At 39.3% G+C, this 22,085-nt stretch overlaps 1 protein-coding gene across 1 annotated transcript; it reads left to right on the top strand.

Moving 5' to 3' along the window:
* Positions 1-12,323: 12,323 nt before the first annotated feature.
* Positions 12,324-13,731, top strand: LOC121188929 (N-lysine methyltransferase KMT5A-A-like). Its single transcript, XM_041048875.1, has 4 exons — positions 12,324-12,488; positions 13,158-13,320; positions 13,432-13,624; positions 13,726-13,731. Exons 1-4 carry the CDS (start codon positions 12,377-12,379, stop codon positions 13,729-13,731), a joined length of 474 nt encoding a protein of 157 aa, XP_040904809.1. The 5' UTR covers positions 12,324-12,376.
* The last annotated feature ends 8,354 nt before the right edge of the window (positions 13,732-22,085 follow it).

Genomic DNA, 22,085 nt, shown 5'->3' with positions numbered 1-22,085 from the left:
TTCAGTTGTTGGGCATACACATACAGAAAGATCCTACATGTGCTGGATCAAAATATAGCTCCTGCTCAGGAGTGGAGGACATTTGTGCAGTGTGCAGATCTTTAGTCTAGCTTTTGCCTTGAAAAATTATTACTTATTTCCATGACCATGATTCAAACAATTTATTCTATATATTTTGCTACACATATTTGTCCAGGCCAAGACCGACCAAACAGGAATTTCCAGTGTCTATTTTTTGGGAAAGAACAACCATGACTGCCCCCCCCCCCAAAAAAAAAACTGTGTCCATGAGCTACTTGCTTAGCCAAGCTCCATTAAATGTGTGTTCTAAGAATTCACCAGCCTTAACACCCAAACCCCTCCACCTTCTACAAACCTGGCTCATGATGTCCACACACTGACAGGTGAAAAGATTTTTACTAAACATAACAACTCAAAAACATAAAGAGAAATAACATACCAAACTAATTTAGAGTAAATGCCATGTGGATGGTATCCTGGCCAAGAGACTCCTGGGATAACTGCTCTTTCATAACCTCAGGTCTCTCTCTCTGCAGGTGCATCCAACCAACACTGATGGGCCACTGAATACTGGCACTCCTGAAGGACAGACAACCGGAGAGAATCAAAGATAGATAGATATGAGAGAGAGAGAGCTATAAGAGAAAGAAAACCTTTGGCCTTTTGGAAGAACCATGTGTATAAACAGATGAAATCAATCCCACTTAGCAGAATTTTCTCTTATGCATGAACAAATGTGCCGATGCAGGTAGTCCAGGCCAGCCATACAAGTCATATAACATTACATTTATGTCTAGCATCATATCCAAGGCTGGATGAGCAACTGGGCAAAGCAGGCAACTGTCCCGGAGGGACAAAAGCTCTAGGTTTGCAACATTTCTTTTGGGTCTACATAATTTAATTAATCACAAATTTGTGAGAAATTTGCTCCATATACATAGAATATCAATTCTACCTGAGGGTTGCAAGATAGAGGATGGAGGACCCTTCAATTCAGCTGTTAATTATTTTCTTCAATAAAAAATTTATTAATTGCTAATTAATTTTCTGTCAATTGACTGTTGGATAAACTACATCAACTAATCGTCTCAGCTTTAGGTTTCTAGGTCCCAGAGGAAACAATGAAGCTACACTATGTAGGGTTGTAGCCCCATTGGAGCCATGGTCCACAGCCATGGTCACATGACTTCTCTCATTTTTCCATATCCTTTATAAAGCCATCACCAGCATGGCTGAAGTTTTTATGTTTTACTTCTAAAAGCGAGTGTGAAATTCTTCTTTCTACTCTTGGGTAACAATTTTGTGAATGAAACCAAACCAGCAACTTTATATGGTATATTTGGAGGTGAGTTGTTTATGCTAATATGCTTCTACACATGTGGGTACAAACAATTTAAGACATGTTACATGACATGTTTTCTTTTTTTGTATCCAACTTGGAATACTCCTGCAATCAACCCTGAAGGTCCGGTGAATATAAGTCACCTCCAACCCCTGCACCAAGCTAACACACCCAGGACATCCAGCTTCCATCTATGACAGCAAAGAATCAGGCCCTCCAAAGAGTGTTACTGGATTAGTAACTGTAATAAACTATAATAAATCATTAATCATATTGAAAAAATGTAATCACATTACTGCCAATCTAAAATGTGTTGTCATCCAGCACTGGTCACACAGGTACAGTTGTTTTACAGTCTGTTCACAAGAGACACAGCCAGTTATGCAAAACGGCAATGAATATGATGGAAATATCAATTATTAGATTTCCACACACTCCATAAAAACATGAATCTGTGCTGCAGCTCTGTAACCCTTACACTTATATGTGCTGAATTTCAATGAAAACAGAGAAATAGGCTGCTCAAACAGGGAAAAGCCTCATCTGGAAAACTGCCATCAGATGTTCAGTTGAAAGCTTTAAAAATAGATGTTTTTTTTGTTTTTTTTTTAATGAACATGTTGAAAAAAAAAGCGGGATATAGACTCTTGGCATTAGCTAAATCAGAGAGGATAAGGTTAAATTTGACTTCTACTTTACAGCAAGGTCTCTGGATAAATGTATTCCTTTGGATCCCTCCATTTTAATCCCTTCCTCAAAAATGATCAAAACCTGATCTAGCCTGTGGAAATTGGACTTTGGGAAGTCGCAGGTTTACTTCCCATGCATCGTGGGAGGGGGCTGATGACAGTCCCAATAATTATTGGGAAAAACTGCTGGGAAGTGGCTGCATGGCATAAATCTTGGGTGCTTAAAATTTAGGCGTAATATGTACACAGTGTTGATCCATACATGCAGTCTTGGACAGTTCTGACATGTAGTCGTTAAAATCAGTGGTATGTTTGAGACCTATATATTGGATCTCTATATTGGTTTCTCTATCTGATAGATATATCAGTTATTATATGCTTTGTATCAAATATTAACATTTTGTTTCCCATTGATGAATTCAACTTGTGACATCTCCAAACCCATCGCACATGTTAGAAAATCAGGCCACAGGTGCTAAAGTCAATGAGGTTATTTGCACATACTTTGTATTCATCTACCATATGAGGCAATCTGGAAACACTTCTGTTTTGTATGTTGCTGCATTACCTTGATACCAAAAACAAATCATATGAATTTGAATACAAAAGGTACAGAGTAATTCATTTATGTAATATTATGTATATATATATATATATATATATATATATATATATATATATATATATATATATATATATGTATATATATATATATATGTAATATATATATATATATATATATATATATATGTATATGTATATGTATATATATATATATATATATATATATATATATATATATATATATATAAAATCCTGATAATAAAGGCAGGAAAATGCATATGTTGACTCCTAGCATCTGATGTTAACAAGACAATAATATAGGAAAATTCCAGGTTATTACAACTTGGATCTTGAGCTTGACAGTTAATTCTTGACCTTGGAAACAGAACAATCTCAGCTGAAGGTCCACTTACTCATTTTTTTTCTCAACTTTCATCATTTGGTAAGCTCAGCTTCTAAGAAAATGCCTGAACGTGCTTAAAATAAAATTTGAAAGTTTGAACATAAACATCTTTACTTTTTTTTTTTTACTTTTTTTAACACCTGAGCAGACTCCATGTACTGGACACAGTCAGAACAAGGAAGAAAGTGGATACATCCAAGTCAGTTCCTGGTACCTGGGACCACAGCAGCAGTACAAAAAATTTCTGAAGGGGCAACAAATACTAGAAACAGTCAAAACCTGCAAGGTGAGTCAAACTTATGTAAGAGGTAAAACCCAACAAGTTGTATGATTCATGAGTCTAACAGATGACATAGCGGCTAATGGCGAATGCAAGGTAAATGGACAATGTTGCTATGGAGTCAGTGAGTTTTTTGTGGGCTACAACTTGACATATTTTTTCAGAGTTTAATACTGTTGCATAATTTAGAACTGCAAACTAACGTATCTGTCATAGGTGTCCAGTTACATTGTCCAGCAACTAAAAGTCGAGTCACACCTTCTAGCCAATCGCAGTTGGGATTTGCCAGAGGCCATGATATGAATGGACGATAAACCAAGCACAAATAGTACACCTGTTAAGAGTTAACTATCTAGATTCCTTCAATTTTGACCTGCCATTCTTGCAATGATTGAGTGCACACAGTTTTCAAATTCAGTGATGAATTAGTACAGACATTTGGGGTTCACTCTCTTTTAGTTCTACGTCATTATAAAGCTTACATTGTTTGTTTGTTTACCACCTGTGACGTCTTGTGCTTTTTGCCCTGACTTTGTTTCAATGAAGTCACTGTGATCCCAGATCTCAGCAGTTGTTTCGGTGGCTCCAATATTATCACAACTGATCAACATTATGGACAAAACACCATAAAATAAGATCCGATTTGGAGGAATTTTCATTCAAACAAGGGATAGAAACATGCCTCTGTAAGTTCTTTTTGGGCTCATTCCTCTCTGCTCCTTAAAAAGTTTAACCCTTTCAGGAACATCTGTTTCATTGAATCATCGTTTATCAGAAATCCTAACAATACCAAGATAAAGCTCCTGTAAGCAGTCCTATTCTGTGTCCACTGCCTCGTCTTTATATGAAAACCCATCTTGATCCCTCTGCACCACATTTCCGATGTAACTTCAATGCATCAGCTTCTGTCTGCGCATCTATGTCAGGCTTCGCCACACAATCCTGTTCAGTGTGAGAACGCAGTCTCGCTGCAGAGACACACTCAACCCATGGCATCATTACATTTGCAATGTATGTTGTGTGATAAAGCCATCAGTGCTTAAGTGCTGCAGTCAGTGCTAATGTGGGGTTCACACGTATCACAGCTAACTGTCAAAGGCTTCTCCATCCATTTCTATTCATCATGTATATATAGCTTCCCCCCACTGGTAATGTATTCAGCCCCCTGCTGTGGTGTTTATGCAGCGCTTGCCTTCACGGTGATTTCGGATCGCTGCTTTCTCCGTGTCTATCATAGCCAACAAAGCACAAATAAACCGGATTGTAACTCTCGGCATCAATTTTCCCCTGACGTTATCATCCCAGCACTCTACCACTGCTCTTGTCTTTTCATATCCCTGCTCTCTCTCTCTCTCTGCCCCCCCCTCTCTCTCTCCATTGGTTTCATTTCCTCTCCTCTTTGCCTCATCCCTCTGACACTTCTCTTTTCTTCGCCTTCTTCATGTCCTGACCTCTCAAAATTCCCCAGCATGCCTGCCTGCTGCCACGGCGCTGGGGGGATTTGGAGGGATGATCAAGTGAAGATGATGTGCTTTGCAGCTTTTTTTTTTTTTTTTTCCTCCCCACCCACCGCAGCTGTATAATACTTTATCCGCAACAGTTTAGACGACGTGCTGATGCTCATTGGTGCCAGCTCCTTGCCGTACGGGGCTTGTTACGCTGTCGACTAAGCATAAAAAAAAGAGGCACTAACACCGTGCCGGCACACTCGAAAGTCAAAGAAGAAAGACTTGCGTTGCTGTTGAAAGGGATGTCAGTGGAGGAAGATGGGGTGTTGGGGGTATGGAAGGGGGGAAAGAGGCCTCTGAGGTAAAAACATCTGATTGAAGGTGAGTTTTGAAGTACACAATTCATGGTGGAAAAGACAAAGCAAAGCAGAAAAAAAAAAGAAAAAGTAGGAAATGCAGAAAAAGGCGAAGGCATTTCTGGGTGAAGTGTAGACTGGAGGCTAAAGCTGTGATCCTTTCTCCTCTCTCTCCCTCCATGACACACTTCATGAGTTGCCAAATTAGACGTGGAACTTGTGAAAAAAAAAAAAAAAAGCACATGAGCAGGCAATTATTTTCCCCCTCATGAAAATCCCTGTGTTAGTGTCGGCTTATTAGGAGATGAATTTGCCTGGCATTTAGCTTGTTGTTTGTTCCACAAATGAATGCAGAAAAAGCAAAGCATCAGAGGAGACTTTATTAGTCTCTGACACGCACATGCACAAAATACACACACACACACACTGCTGCAGAAATTAAAGGGTGTAAGAATATTATTCAGAAGCACCTGAGCATCTGAAAAGACCAAGCTAAAAAATATTTTATAGTCCACTAATTTGCTCTGCAAGTGCGTTTTGAAGGAAATTGAATCAGTACCTGCTTCAGGTTCAGTGGGTACACACAGCACAGCACTTTTCCTCTAGAGACTGAGGTTAATGTCCTGCTTCCTACGTATTGTTAGGTTTTGGCAACCAAAACACTTGGTTGGAGGTTAAGGAAAGTTTGTGTGAAGCTCTGTTTTTGGTTTGGTCCTGAGGGAAGTATCTGGCTCTTAGCTGCTGAATGTTCCACTGGGCCTTGACTCTAACGGTGTTCTGTCTGCAGTTTAGCGCTGAGCAGGTTGTGTACGGTCTGTTTTTAGGGCTTTTTCTCTGAAAACAGCTGCTTCCTGCAGCCAAAAAGGGCTCTGTGAGAGCAGAGAGAGTGAATCAAAATACTAAAGCTGTGGGTTAGACAGTTAAACATCGAGCTGAAACTCACTGTAAAGCTCCGTAAGTAAAAGGGACCTGCAGAGTTAGCTGATAACTGTCTGTAGGTTCATTACTTTGAGCGACCCCTTTCACACCGTCACATCATTTTTACATTGTCGTCTGATTCATTGCCATTTTAAAAATTATGTCTGATTATAATTGCATCAAAGACAAAAAAAAAATGACACGATACCAATTAAGCTGATGAAGTTTAGAGCACAATATTATCTCCTGCTCAGACTTTAAACATGTCTCCCCTGTCTGCGAAACCCTTATCTTGTTAGTACTCTTGGAGACCTTGCCAGATACACAGCTTTTTTTTTAATGATACTATAGGCACAGACTTTCATAAGCAGAATTATTACAGAGATGTGATGTCAAAGGAACAGCTCACTGTTGAATTTCTGCCTAATAAAAAAAAAGGAAAAGAAAAAAAAGAAAATAGCGCTGCTGTTTCGCATTTTGCCATGAGTTCCATTTCTAATCATCTTGTTCAGGAGGGATTTTGCTGATTAATTTAACATGACGCAAACTAAGTATGTCAGAGACTGTGAACCCAAGAACCAAATTAAGAAATCAACAGGGGTCTAAAAATATTCAGCACACGAAATGTCATGCTATGATATTACAAAAAAGAAATAAATAAATGGGAGCTGCAAAATCATAAAAATGCAAGGCAACATTTTAAGTGCTCTATTAGATTACTCTATGTGTGTGTGTGTGTGTGTGTGTGTAGACATCGGTGTATATGTGTCGAAGTGGAGGCTTATTTTACTTTCACCTAAAGGAAAGCTGCCTTGAAAACACATTAGGTTGTTTTCAGCATTAACCAAGGATAAGAAGGTTACTTTGCAAATGGAACCTATTACAAATTTCACAAAACGTCACTTGAAAAATTTAATTAACCGTACGAGTTCAAATGAATGGGCTCAGCTGCACTCGATATCCTTTGCTTTATAATATAATGTGGACAATTGAAATGCGGTTTCAATCCAATCCAATTTATTGACTTACTTGTTTTGACTGTATCATCTGTGCTCAGTATGCTGAAGGTTTGTTGATTTCTTTGGGGAGAAAAGGAGAAGCAGTGGATCAAAGATTAGACTTTAATCAAACCGGGCATTTATGTTTGTTTTTTTTCATTTAATTCTATAAGGCAGTAGTTCACCATGGTACAATAGTCCCATCTGGAATCAGCCTGTCTCTCCAGGGTAGGTTAGGCAAGGCTCATTGTTCATCCTGATCCAGAGTGAGCAGAGTAACAACCCTCAACCTTGGTTATTTTGGTGCCTGTTATTTAGCGTTACTTGGACTGATTTAGTAAAAGGGGTTAGTTGACTATTAATTAAAGGTTTGGGACTGATGTTGTGTTAGTCTTAATGTTGTTCACCACTTACAGACTGCAAAGGTGTTTGTGAACTTCATGTTATCAGTGAAATCACACATTTTTCTACATTTCACAAAGCTATTCATTTTCTTTATCTTAACCCACTCTGAAGTTCATTTTACCTCACCTAAACCATTTCCCCCAAACTACAGCAGAAACCAAGATGACCTTCCCTGGTTTCTCACCCATCCACCAGCAATTGGAGCCAGTATAAGCCTTCAGAAGTGCTTGTTGGATGGTCAAATAACTTCAGAACCCCCTCCACCCCCAAAACCCTTTCCAGCATCTTTTTGTTTGAACAACTGAGAGCAACACCATGAACATCTTCCAGGAGAGACTGCCTGAAAATGTATGTCATTGTGCTGATAGTTAATCAGTCTTGTGTCTCCTCTTCCTTTATTATGACTAGCTTTTCATCCTCTGTAAATACATTCAGTTCAACCACAAACACACACTAGGAATACCTGACTGAGCTGGGGTCCCTACTATCAGGCACTGAGCTGAGATCTCTGCAGTGGAGGGGTAAATGGACACTACAATGTTTGTTAGAGTGCCTGTCTTTGAAATGACCCACATTTGAAATGTTATATGAAAATGTCAGTCATCTCTGTGTGTAATGAGTTAAAAACACAGCGCTGCATGACGGACATTAGAAATTTTCAGCACACATTTTAAGATGCACTTTACCTCAATGTGACACCCCTGCAGTGTAAGATGCTTTTTTAAAAAATCTCCACACAGTGCTTAATGTTTCCCAGATGCAAACACGCACACACTCACACACACACACACAGTGGACTTAATGTACTTGTAGGGATATGATGCATTCCCTAGCCCCTCACCCATCACAACTAAGGGCCTAAACCCAACCACAACCTAAACCTGATTCTATCCTCAACCCTAAAACCAAGTCTTAACCTTCAAACAGCCCTTTGAAGCTGTAAGGACCAGCCAAAACGTCCTCACAACGACGGATTCAAACTGCAGTTTGTCCACACAGACACACATATAACACACAAACCATACCGAGCCTAATCTTCAAAGTCGGCACCAAACCATGTTCACACTGACTCAGACAAGGACAACATGCTGACTCTCCCTCACACACTCTACGTGTTCTGTCACTCACACACATGCATCTACACACATACGCGTGCTTCCCACACGGACACACACCATCTCTCCTCCGTCAAACACCCTATGAACATTTAAATGTGCTTAAAGGCTTTGTGAGTCATGTTATCCTCCAGTCCTGTGATCTACTTCTAACAGCTGAGCCTGCTCACCAAGGACATATGGAGAGAGTAAAGATGCACTTTGTGCTTGCACTGTGTGTGTGTGTGTGTTAAAAAGTACCGTGTGACATTATTCAGCAGCTTAGATGTCTAGTACGGCAGCCTGTTCACCAAGGACGTATAAGACAAATACTGTAATATGCAGCATTTGTGGATATATCTGCTTGAGTGAGTGTGTTTGCACATGCCTGTGTGTGTGTGTGTGTGTGTGTGTGTGTGTGTGTTTGCTGGGCAGACCTCTGGCTCAGTCTCACTTTAATATTAAGCATTCTGAGCCACTGGAGCCAGCAGTGTGTGTCGACAGAACAGAGTGATTTGAAACAGGGTACGTGGGTTGCAACTCTACACACACATGCAAACACAACCTGAAATGCACGCTTCAGTGTATCTGCAGTGGCAAGAAAGAGTATGTGAACCTTTTGCTTTTCTGCATTTTACTGGTCATAAAATGTAATCAGATCCCCAGATAAGTCAAGAGTATAGACAAACACAACGTGCTTAAGATGACTACCCACAAATTATAATCTAAATTGTGAACTTACACTGGCAGCTCTGGTGGAGAAAGTAAGTGAACCCTTGAATTTAATAACTTGAATCTCCTTTGGCAGCAATAAGATCAGACAAGCTCTTTCTGTAGCTGCAGATTAGGCCTGCACAGTATTGAGGATGATGTTTTCATGTTGGTACGTGGTGCACTGTTTACACCATATGTAGAGCTGTGAGTTCTTCCCAACAATTCAACTTTAATCAGTCCATAAACCGTTTTCTGAGTGCTCATCTTGGCAAACTTCAGAAGAGGAGCAGCTTCCTCCCTGGTGTCCTGTCATGGACACCATGCACTATAATTTGCGTGTGGCAGATTCATGAACAGAGACATTAACCATCATCAGTGATTCCTTTAAGCCTTTAGTTGTTACTCCATCTTATTTTTTTTACCTCACTGAGCATCTGCATCGTACCTTGGGAGTCATCTTAGCTTGGCCCCCTGCTTCTGGGGAGATTAGCCACAGAGCTAAATTATCTCCATTCATAGAGAGTTTGTCTGACTGTGTACTGATGAATATCTAAGAGGTGAAAACTAAAAGGGGGCAGAGCATTTGCACTCAAGGCCCCGAGGCTCTGGAACGATCTGCCCGAGGAAATCAGGTCAACTGAAGCAGTAATTTCTTTTAAGTCCCTCATTAAAAAATAATTTTTATCAGAGAACCTTTCGTGATTTTAAGACATGTTTGTGCATAAATAAAGATAATTCCAAAGGGTTCATGTACCTTTTCTTGCCACTGAATGTGTGTGTAAAAATGACTGTGGCTACACATTTGTCTCTGCGAAATGCTGGACAGAGAAAGAGAGAATATTTGAGTGTGCATGTTGATCTTCCCCTGCTTACAGGGAACAGCAGCACTTACTCAGTCAGCTTGATAAAGAGAGCATTATGGAAGCAATCCATTTGCCTGAAGAAGGCTTGCAGATGAAATAGAATAGTCGGGCTGCTGGGGGAAAGAGAATACAATTTGATGCATTACTCAACATGTCAAAAAGTATTTTTCCAATTTATTCCGTGCAACTTTAGGAGAGTTAGAGGGGGCATTTGTTTTGAGAGCAGCCAGTGGAGCCCAGTGTTGCTAAGAGCGATGGAGGGAAGAAGAGAGAAAAAATAAGGGAGAAGAGGGTGAAGAGAACGGGCAGACATGCTTTAAAAGTTGCACTTGGTAAGGTTTTGTGTGTGTGTGTGTGTGTGTGTGTGTGTGTTTGTCTTTATCACATTGTGGGTACCACTGCCTGACAGCACAGTCACGGTGTGGGGCCCAAAATTTTTGTGGGGACCAAAACCCTGGTCCCCATAAATTTTACTTCAGATTCATTGAAAAAAAGGTCAAATTAATGCCCTGGCAAAGTTTCAGGGTATACCCCACAAAGCATGAAAACCGACAGTTTGTGCTTAGGTGTGCTTAGGGCGAGTCACTCAGTACTGGCCTCTAGTGGCGGAGGACGGCATGACCTTAACACACACTTTCCCCTCGAGAACACACACTTGACTGAACTGCGCATGCGCATGCAGCTGACTCCCGTGGAGGCTAACGCTGATTAGCTGCGAATCTAATTTTAAAGGTAAGTTTAGCATTATAAGATAAGATTAGTTAAGAAGATTTTTTTGTCTTTAAACACAGGTACAATGACAGTTTGTCTGGCTCTTAAAAAAAATAAAAAAATAAACTATTAGTAGTAAGGTAAGGTAAATAAGTGAAAGTACTGTCCGACAAGCAGCAAAATATTACAGTATATGATGATTAAAAATGCTGTAACTTAATCCATAGTTTTCATACATGAAATAAATAATTTTTAAGACACTAAACATTTGAAAGAATTCCAGTAATACGGTACTAATACAGTTTTTCTGTCTGTATGTGGACGGAAGAGATGCTAATGCTAAGTTAGAAATTTAGCAATGCTTATGGCGATTACTGATCAGCTCGTAGGCTAAGACAAGCCAAGCTAGAGAGAAATCTAATGCTAAGTTGCACCTATATTGATTTAACGTCAATATTTAATGGAGTCAAAAGTCTCTATTTATTAATAAATAGCGACGTAAATGTGAAACCGAGAGATTAGGTCGCCTTGATAGTACTATAGTAACATTTCTGGCGGGCGGAGACAGGAATCTCGGCTTTAACAGTAACAGTATAGCTAGAGAGAAATCCAATGCTAAGTTGCATCTATACTGATTTAACGTCAATATTTAATGGAGACAAAAGTCTCTATTTATTAATAAATAGCGACGTAAATGTGAAACGGAGAGATTAGGTCGCCTTGATAGTACTACAGTAACATTTCTGGCGGGCGGAGACAGGAATCCCGGCTTTAACAGTATGACCTCATTTACAGGACGCGCCGACTATACAGAACAAGCGCTCTTTTGCTCCGCACGGGAGAAAACAGCACCGTGTCGGCCCAAGACGGTGAGAGTGGTGTTAAAAATTTAAGGTAAGTTACCTTACACTAAATAATGATATTTTACGGTAAACTGGGCGATTTAATATGATTTTAATTATGGTTTTAATGCAGCATGTGACCAAAATCACACATTCACCTCCAGAGCGAAGTTGCTAATTAAGCTAATTGGCTAACGTTACAGCGATAGCTGCAGTGAGCACCTGCACGGTAAAGACCATATGGTTATTCTGGTTAGTTTTACCGGAGATTGAAACGACATGTGACAACAAGAGGGATTTTTAACACGCTTTATATCCATTATTTTGGTGAGTGTTGTGCTTAAAGTTCATGGTGAAAGTGAGATTTAGACAACGAGGTGGGCATTTAAAAACATGAGGCCAGCTAGCTTAAGATAGTCGATCATTTTTCAGACAGCTAGTGTGTAAAGTGGTTGTTAGTCAGTAAATACATTAACCCGCCTGGTGCCTTTTAACAGTTTAGCATCTTTGTTAAGGAATTGCTTTTTTTCTGCTCCATCCCTGAATTTTTTTCAGGCTGAGCTAGAATGCTTGTTGTTGGTCAAATGTAGTAAGCTGTAATCAGCGGCAGTATCTGTTACCATAGAAAGGTCTAGATGTGAATATACATCATTTTTATGAAATATAAACTTTTGGAGGGGCTGTCTGGTTATATTAAAACTTCACTGTATTTGATTACAGGATGGTCAATGGCTACAGTCAGGAGGAGGAAAACACCCATACAAGATGCACTGGAATATGCAGCCAAGGCCCTTGATAAGACAGCAGACTTGGATGTAAAATATATAAACTCATTCAAAGGTACATAATGTGTTTTTATTATAACATGATTTTTATTGTGGTAGTTATATCAGATGTTACCTCTTACTTATAGTAAGAGTTTCATAAACAGGGAAAATGGAACATTGCACAGAATAAAGTAGTACTTTTTGTTGGCTTAGATCTGTTGAGGTGACTTGACTATGTGGTACTCCTGGTCATAAATCTTTTTCACAGTGTAGTGTAGGGATTCATTTAATTAAGCCAATTTGTACATGCTTTTCTGTGGTGGGCAATTTCTGTTAATGTTATACTGTTCAATGATCATTTGTTCATTTAAATCGTGATTTTACAACACAAGATTGTGCAATGAAATTTGCAACTGTGGTTGTTTTATGCTACATAGTTATATATGAACAGTGCAGTACACAATACATAACAAAAAACTTTATTTATGTGGAGAGAGGAAGATGAATTTAGAAGTCTCACAGCCAGAAGCTGCTCTATAGTCTATTGGTCTAAAAGTAGATACTTCTGTCTCTCTATTCAGACAGTAGTAGGTTGAAAAGGTGGTTGCTGCACAGGGTGTTATGTGTTTACAGACTTATTATGAAAGACCAGTTTCTACAAATGCAGCCTCTATGGTTATTAAAAAATAAAACTATTAATTATATTAAATCTTTCTGTAATGTACCTTTATGTGTGCACTAGGTAGAGGAGTGTTTGCCAAAACCTGTTTCCAGAAGGGAGACTTTGTGGTTGAGTACAGAGGAGAATTAATAAATGGTGCAGAATCTGAAAGAAGAAGGAAGATATATCATAGCAGATGTGCTATCTTCATGTTCGATTTCCACTGGCAAAACACAACATGGTGGTAAGGCTTAAACTGAAATTTGCTTTTGAGGGGTCAAAAGTAATGTTTGACAAATACAATCAATGATTTAACGTTATGAAGCCTAATCAGTGATGTATTCTCCTTTTAAAGTATTGATGCTGCGCGAGAAGATGATAGTCTGGGAAGACTCGTCAATGATGATCACAGTCATCCAAACTGCAAGATAAAGAAGATCATATCAGAGGGCAAGCCACATCTCTTTCTCTTTGCTCTGAGGGACATAAATGCTGGAGAAGAAATAACATATGACTATGGAGGACATGACTGGCCATGGAGAAAACAGGTTTGTTAAAATTGAGCTGCTTAATGTCTGTGTCAGAGTGTTGTTTGGTCAAAGAAAGAATGCACTAGTTTACTTAAATTTTTTTTCTTTGTACTTTTTAGTATTGACTATTTAAAGGTCGCTTTTCAGTGTGTCATAAACATAGTGGCCTGTGCAAATCTCTGCTTATATTGAGGGAAAGAGTGTGCAGGCAAACTCTGTGTTGTTAAGATTATATCTTTACTCAGTGGTTGAAGTGTTGGTACTTAAGGGCAGTTTTGTTTATCCATATATCAATGTGCCGCCCGGTTAGCTCAGTTGGTAGAGCATGAGATTCAGTTTCTCAGCGTTGTGGGTTTGAGCCTCACTCTGGACGGCACCACCTCCCATGGGCTCACCATCTGTGGGAGGTGCCGTAGGACTTTGGTGCATTGTGGACTGGGTGGCATTTGCCCCCGCAACCTGGGTCAGACCTCTGATTCTTAAGTCAAAGGTCCACTGCTAAGCACAGTCTGGTTTTCCTCACAGAACGAGGTACTAATTTTTGGATATATTTCTTGTCTCTGATTTGTTCATACTTTGATAGTTGTGAAGCCTTTTCTGTTTGATGAGTTGTTGAAGAGTTTGTACTTGAAGGTAATTTTGGTTTTTGATAGGTCTTAAGTCAGAGGTCAGCTGCTAAGCACAGTCTGGTTTTAGTTGTTTAATGGGGTCCAGTCAGAGTGTTTAGGCACAGTCTGGTTTTAGTGGTTTAATGGGGTCCAGTCATTGTGTTTTAGAACCATGACTGGTCCACCATTATTAACACACACTTGTCAGGTCTGGTGTAGTCGTGGGGACGCCCGTAAGGGAATGTCTTTGGACCCATTAAACTAAGATGTATCTTCTATTATCTGAAGCTAAGCTTGAGAAAAGGTATGTTTGACATGTTCTATTGAACTTGTGCGCTGTTAGATTTTTACCAGTTGTACCAGGTGTTGGTAACAGGTTAGTTTCCTCCTGGCAGACTTTGTCTTCACCTTTTTTCCAACTGTAATGCTTATAATAGTGCTAGAATAGCCAACATACTGAACAGAGAAATCAGTGGCAACTTGAATTTATCAAAAGAAAGCATGATTTAGAGTCAGATACAGGAAAGGTTTCAGTGATACCCCCAAAACTCTTCTCTTATAGTCTTCTGTATCTGTTTATGATCTTTGTTGTTGAAATGAACTCATTTTACTGCTTATCAGGGACTCAATAATGATGTTGAACTCACTCCTCAGGTTGGAGGACAATCAACCAAGGCTGAGATTTCCAAAACCACAGATCAGGGTCCTCAGAGATCATCCTCCCCCCAGAACGAGGTACTAATTTTTGGATATATTTCTTGTCTCTGATTTGTTCATACTTTGATAGTTGTGAAGCCTTTTCTGTTTGATGAGTTGCTGAAAAGTTTGTACTTGAAGGTAATTTTGGTTTTTGATATGTCTTAAGTCAGAGGTCAGCTGCTAAGCACAGTCTGGTTTTAGTGGTTTAATGGGGTCCAGTCAGAGTGTTTAGGCACAGTCTGGTTTTATTGGTTTAATGGGGTCCAGTCATTGTGTTTTGGAACTCTGACTGGTCCACCATTATAAACACACACTTGTCAGATCTGGTGTAGTCGTGGGGACGCCCGTAACAGAATGTAATTGGACCCATTAAACTAAGATGTATCTTTTCTTATCTGAGGCTAAGCTTAAAAAAAGGCATGTTTGACATGTGCTATTGAACTTGTGCACTGTTAGATTTCTACCAGTTGTACCAGGTGTTGGTAACAGGTTAGTTTCCTCCTGGCAGACTTCATCTTTACCTTTTTTCAACTGTAATGCTTATAAAAGTGCTAGAATAGCCAACATACTGAATAGACAAATCAGTGGCAACTAAAGTCTATCAAAAGAAAGCATGATTTAGAGTCAGATACAGGAAAGGTTTCAGTGATACCCCCAAAACTCTTCTCTTATAGTCTTCTGTATCTGTTTATGATCTTTGTTGTTGAAATGAACTCATTTTACTGCTTATCAGGGACTCAATAATGATGTTGAACTCACTCCTCAGGTTGGAGGACAATCAACCAAGGCTGAGATTTCCAAAACCACAGATCAAGCTCCTCAGAGATCATCCTCCTCCCAGAACGAGGTACTAATTTTTGGATATATTTCTTGTCTCTGATTTGTTCATACTTTGATAGTTGTGAAGCCTTTTCTGTTTGATGAGTTGTTGAAGAGTTTGTACTTGAAGGTAATTTTGGTTTTTGACATGTCTTAAGTAAGATGTCTTCAGCTAAGCACAGTCTGGTTTTAGTGGTTTAATGTGGTCCAGTCAGAGTGTTTAGGCACAGTCTGGTTTTATTGGTTTAATGGGGTCCAGTCATTGTGTTTTGGAACTCTGACTGGTCCACCATTATAAACACACACTTGTCAGGTCTGGTGTAGTCGTGGGGACGCCCGTAACAGAATGTAATTGGACCCATTAAACTAAGATGTATCTTCTCTTATCTGAGGCTAAGCTTAAAAAAAGACATGTTTGACATGTGCTATTGAACTTGTGCACTGTTAGATTTCTACCAGTTGTACCAGGTGGTGGTAACAGGTTAGTTTCCTCCTGGCAGACTTCATCTTTACCTTTTTTCAACTGTAATGCTTATAAAAGTGCTAGAATAGCCAACATACTGAATAGAGAAATCAGTGGCAACTAATGTCTGTCACAAGAAAGCATGATTTAGAGTCAGATACAGGAAAGGTTTCAGTGATACCCCCAAAACTCTTCTCTTATAGTCTTCTGTATCTGTTTATGATCTTTGTTGTTGAAATGAACTAATTTTACTGCTTATCAGGGACTCAATAATGATGTTGAACTCACTCCTCAGGTTGGAGGACAATCAACCAAGGCTGAGATTTCCAAAACCACAGATCAGGGTCCTCAGAGATCATCCTCCCCCCAGAACGAGGTACTAATTTTTGGATATATTTCTTGTCTCTGATTTGTTCATACTTTGATAGTTGTGAAGCCTTTTCTGTTTGATGAGTTGTTGAAGAGTTTGTACTTGAAGGTAATTTTGGTTTTTGATAGGTCTTAAGTCAGAGGTCAGCTGCTAAGCACAGTCTGGTTTTAGTGGTTTAATGGGGTCCAGTCATTGTGTTTTGGAACCCTGACTGGTCCACCATTATAAACACACACTTGTCAGGTCTGGTGTAGTCGTGGGGACGCCCGTAACAGAATGTATTTGGACCCATTAAACTAAGATGTATCTTCTATTATCTGAAGCTAAGCTTAAGAAAAGGCATGTTTGACATGTTCTATTGAACTTGTGCGCTGTTAGATTTTTACCAGTTGTACCAGGTGTTGGTAACAGGTTATTTTTCCTACTGGCAGACTTCATCTTTACCTTTTTCCAACTGTAATGCTGATAAAAGTGCTAGAATAGCCAACATACTGAACAGAGAAATCAGTGGCAACTAAAGTATATCAAAAGAAAGCATGATTTAGAGTCAGATACAGGAAAGGTTTCAGTGATACCCCCAAAACTCTTCTCTTATAGTCTTCTCTGTCTGTTTATGATCTTTGTTGTTGAAATGAACTCATTTTACTGCTTATCAGGGACTCAATAATGATGTTGAACTCACTCCTCAGGTTGGAGGACAATCAACCAAGGCTGAGATTTCCAAAACCACAGATCAGGGTCCTCAGAGATCATCCCGCTCCAAGAAGAAGGTACTAATTTTTGGATATATTTCTTGTCTCTGATTTGTTCATACTTTGATAGTTGTGAAGCCTTTTCTGTTTGATGAGTTGTTGAAGAGTTTGTACTTGAAGGTAATTTTGGTTTTTGATAGGTCTTAAGTCAGAGGTCAGCTGCTAAGCACAGTCTGGTTTTAGTGGTTTAATGGGGTCCAGTCATTGTGTTTTGGAACCCTGACTGGTCCACCATTATAAACACACACTTGTCAGGTCTGGTGTAGTCGTGGGGACGCCCGTAACAGAGTGTATTTGGACCCATTAAACTAAGATGTATCTTCTATTATCTGAAGCTAAGCTTAAGAAAAGGCATGTTTGACATGTTCTATTGAACTTGTGCGCTGTTAGATTTTTACCAGTTGTACCAGGTGTTGGTAACAGGTTATTTTTCCTACTGGCAGACTTCATCTTTACCTTTTTCCAACTGTAATGCTGATAAAAGTGCTAGAATAGCCAACATACTGAATAGAGAAATCAGTGGCAACTAAAGTCTATCAAAAGAAAGCATGATTTAGTGTCAGATACAGGAAAGGTTTCAGTGATACCCCCAAAACTCTTCTCTTATAGTCTTCTGTATCTGTTTATGATCTTTGTTGTTGAAATGAACTCATTTTACTGCTTATCAGGGACTCAATAATGATGTTGAACTCACTCCTCAGGTTGGAGGACAATCAACCAAGGCTGAGATTTCCAAAACCACAGATCAAGCTCCTCAGAGATCATCCTCCTCCCATAACGAGGTACTAATTTTTGGATATATTTCTTGTCTCTGATTTGTTCATACTTTGATAGTTGTGAAGCCTTTTCTGTTTGATGAGTTGTTGAAGAGTTTGTACTTGAAGGTAATTTTGGTTTTTGACATGTCTTAAGTAAGATGTCTTCAGCTAAGCACAGTCTGGTTTTAGTGGTTTAATGTGGTCCAGTCAGAGTGTTTAGGCACAGTCTGGTTTTATTGGTTTAATGGGGTCCAGTCATTGTGTTTTGGAACCCTGACTGGTCCACCATTATAAACACACACTTGTCAGGTCTGGTGTAGTCGTGGGGACGCCCGTAACAGAATGTAATTGGACCCATTAAACTAAGATGTATCTTCTATTATCTGAGGCTAAGCTTAAAAAAAAGGCATGTTTGACATGTGCCATTGAACTTGTGCGCCGTTAGATTTCTACCAGTTATACCAGGTGTTGGTAACAGGTTAGTTTCCTCCTGGCAGACTTCGTCTTTACCTTTTTTCAACTGTAATGCTTATAATAGTGCTAGAATAGCCAACATACTGAACAGAGAAATCAGTGGCAACTTGAATTTATCAAAAGAAAGCATGATTTAGAGTCAGATACAGGAAAGGTTTCAGTGATACCCCCAAAACTCTTCTCTTATAGTCTTCTGTATCTGTTTATGATCTTTGTTGTTGAAATGAACTCATTTTACTGCTTATCAGGGACTCAATAATGATGTTGAACTCACTCCTCAGGTTGGAGGACAATCAACCAAGGCTGAGATTTCCAAAACCACAGATCAGGGTCCTCAGAGATCATCCTCCCCCCAGAACGAGGTACTAATTTTTGGATATATTTCTTGTCTCTGATTTGTTCATACTTTGATAGTTGTGAAGCCTTTTCTGTTTGATGAGTTGTTGAAGAGTTTGTACTTGAAGGTAATTTTGGTTTTTGATAGGTCTTAAGTCAGAGGTCAGCTGCTAAGCACAGTCTGGTTTTAGTGGTTTAATGGGGTCCAGTCATTGTGTTTTGGAACCCTGACTGGTCCACCATTATAAACACACACTTGTCAGGTCTGGTGTAGTCGTGGGGACGCCCGTAACAGAATGTATTTGGACCCATTAAACTAAGATGTATCTTCTATTATCTGAAGCTAAGCTTAAGAAAAGGCATGTTTGACATGTTCTATTGAACTTGTGCGCTGTTAGATTTTTACCAGTTGTACCAGGTGTTGGTAACAGGTTATTTTTCCTACTGGCAGACTTCATCTTTACCTTTTTCCAACTGTAATGCTGATAAAAGTGCTAGAATAGCCAACATACTGAACAGAGAAATCAGTGGCAACTAAAGTATATCAAAAGAAAGCATGATTTAGAGTCAGATACAGGAAAGGTTTCAGTGATACCCCCAAAACTCTTCTCTTATAGTCTTCTCTGTCTGTTTATGATCTTTGTTGTTGAAATGAACTCATTTTACTGCTTATCAGGGACTCAATAATGATGTTGAACTCACTCCTCAGGTTGGAGGACAATCAACCAAGGCTGAGATTTCCAAAACCACAGATCAAGCTCCTCAGAGATCATCCTCCTCCCATAACGAGGTACTAATTTTTGGATATATTTCTTGTCTCTGATTTGTTCATACTTTGATAGTTGTGAAGCCTTTTCTGTTTGATGAGTTGTTGAAGAGTTTGTACTTGAAGGTAATTTTGGTTTTTGACATGTCTTAAGTAAGATGTCTTCAGCTAAGCACAGTCTGGTTTTAGTGGTTTAATGTGGTCCAGTCAGAGTGTTTAGGCACAGTCTGGTTTTATTGGTTTAATGGGGTCCAGTCATTGTGTTTTGGAACCCTGACTGGTCCACCATTATTAACACACACTTGTCAGGTCTGGTGTAGTCGTGGGGACGCCCGTAACAGAATGTTTTTGGACCCATTAAACTAAGATGTATCTTCTATTATCTGAGGCTAAGCTTAAAAAAAAGGCATGTTTGACATGTGCCATTGAACTTGTGCGCCGTTAGATTTCTACCAGTTATACCAGGTGTTGGTAACAGGTTAGTTTCCTCCTGGCAGACTTCGTCTTTACCTTTTTTCAACTGTAATGCTTATAATAGTGCTAGAATAGCCAACATACTGAACAGAGAAATCAGTGGCAACTTGAATTTATCAAAAGAAAGCATGATTTAGAGTCAGATACAGGAAAGGTTTCAGTGATACCCCCAAAACTCTTCTCTTATAGTCTTCTGTATCTGTTTATGATCTTTGTTGTTGAAATGAACTCATTTTACTGCTTATCAGGGACTCAATAATGATGTTGAACTCACTCCTCAGGTTGGAGGACAATCAACCAAGGCTGAGATTTCCAAAACCACAGATCAGGGTCCTCAGAGATCATCCCGCTCCAAGAAGAAGGTACTAATTTTTGGATATATTTCTTGTCTCTGATTTGTTCATACTTTGATAGTTGTGAAGCCTTTTCTGTTTGATGAGTTGTTGAAGAGTTTGTACTTGAAGGTAATTTTGGTTTTTGATAGGTCTTAAGTCAGAGGTCTGCTGCTAAGCACAGTCTGGTTTTAGTGATTTAATGGGGTCCAGTCAGAGTGTTTAGGCACAGTCTGGTTTTATTGGTTTAATGGGGTCCAGTCATTGTGTTTTGGAACCCTGACTGGTCCACCATTATAAACACACACTTGTCAGTTCTGGTGTAGTCGTGGGGACGCCCGTAACAGAATGTAATTGGACCCATTAAACTAAGATGTATCTTCTCTTATCTGAGGCTAAGCTTAAAAAAAGGCATGTTTGACATGTGCTATTGAACTTGTGCACTGTTAGATTTCTACCAGTTGTACCAGGTGTTGGTAACAGGTTAGTTTCCTCCTGGCAGACTTCATCTTTACCTTTTTTCAACTGTAATGCTTATAAAAGTGCTAGAATAGCCAACATACTGAATAGAGAAATCAGTGGCAACTAAAGTCTATCACAAGAAAGCATGATTTAGAGTCAGATACAGGAAAGGTTTCAGTGATACCCCCAAAACTCTTCTCTTATAGTCTTCTGTATCTGTTTATGATCTTTGTTGTTGAAATGAACTCATTTTACTGCTTATCAGGGACTCAATAATGATGTTGAACTCACTCCTCAGGTTGGAGGACAATCAACCAAGGCTGAGATTTCCAAAACCACAGATCAAGCTCCTCAGAGATCATCCTCCTCCCATAACGAGGTACTAATTTTTGGATATATTTCTTGTCTCTGATTTGTTCATACTTTGATAGTTGTGAAGCCTTTTCTGTTTGATGAGTTGTTGAAGAGTTTGTACTTGAAGGTAATTTTGGTTTTTGACATGTCTTAAGTAAGATGTCTTCAGCTAAGCACAGTCTGGTTTTAGTGGTTTAATGTGGTCCAGTCAGAGTGTTTAGGCACAGTCTGGTTTTATTGGTTTAATGGGGTCCAGTCATTGTGTTTTGGAACCCTGACTGGTCCACCATTATAAACACACACTTGTCAGGTCTGGTGTAGTCGTGGGGACGCCCGTAACAGAATGTAATTGGACCCATTAACTAAGATGTATCTTCTATTATCTGAGGCTAAGCTTAAAAAAAAGGCATGTTTGACATGTGCCATTGAACTTGTGCGCCGTTAGATTTCTACCAGTTATACCAGGTGTTGGTAACAGGTTAGTTTCCTCCTGGCAGACTTCGTCTTTACCTTTTTTCAACTGTAATGCTTATAATAGTGCTAGAATAGCCAACATACTGAACAGAGAAATCAGTGGCAACTTGAATTTATCAAAAGAAAGCATGATTTAGAGTCAGATACAGGAAAGGTTTCAGTGATACCCCCAAAACTCTTCTCTTATAGTCTTCTGTATCTGTTTATGATCTTTGTTGTTGAAATGAACTCATTTTACTGCTTATCAGGGACTCAATAATGATGTTGAACTCACTCCTCAGGTTGGAGGACAATCAACCAAGGCTGAGATTTCCAAAACCACAGATCAGGGTCCTCAG

The sequence above is a fragment of the Toxotes jaculatrix genome, chromosome 10, assembly GCF_017976425.1.
Source record: "Toxotes jaculatrix isolate fToxJac2 chromosome 10, fToxJac2.pri, whole genome shotgun sequence".
Taxonomy (NCBI): domain Eukaryota; kingdom Metazoa; phylum Chordata; class Actinopteri; family Toxotidae; genus Toxotes; species Toxotes jaculatrix.
This window is presented reverse-complemented; position numbering and strand designations above follow the sequence as displayed.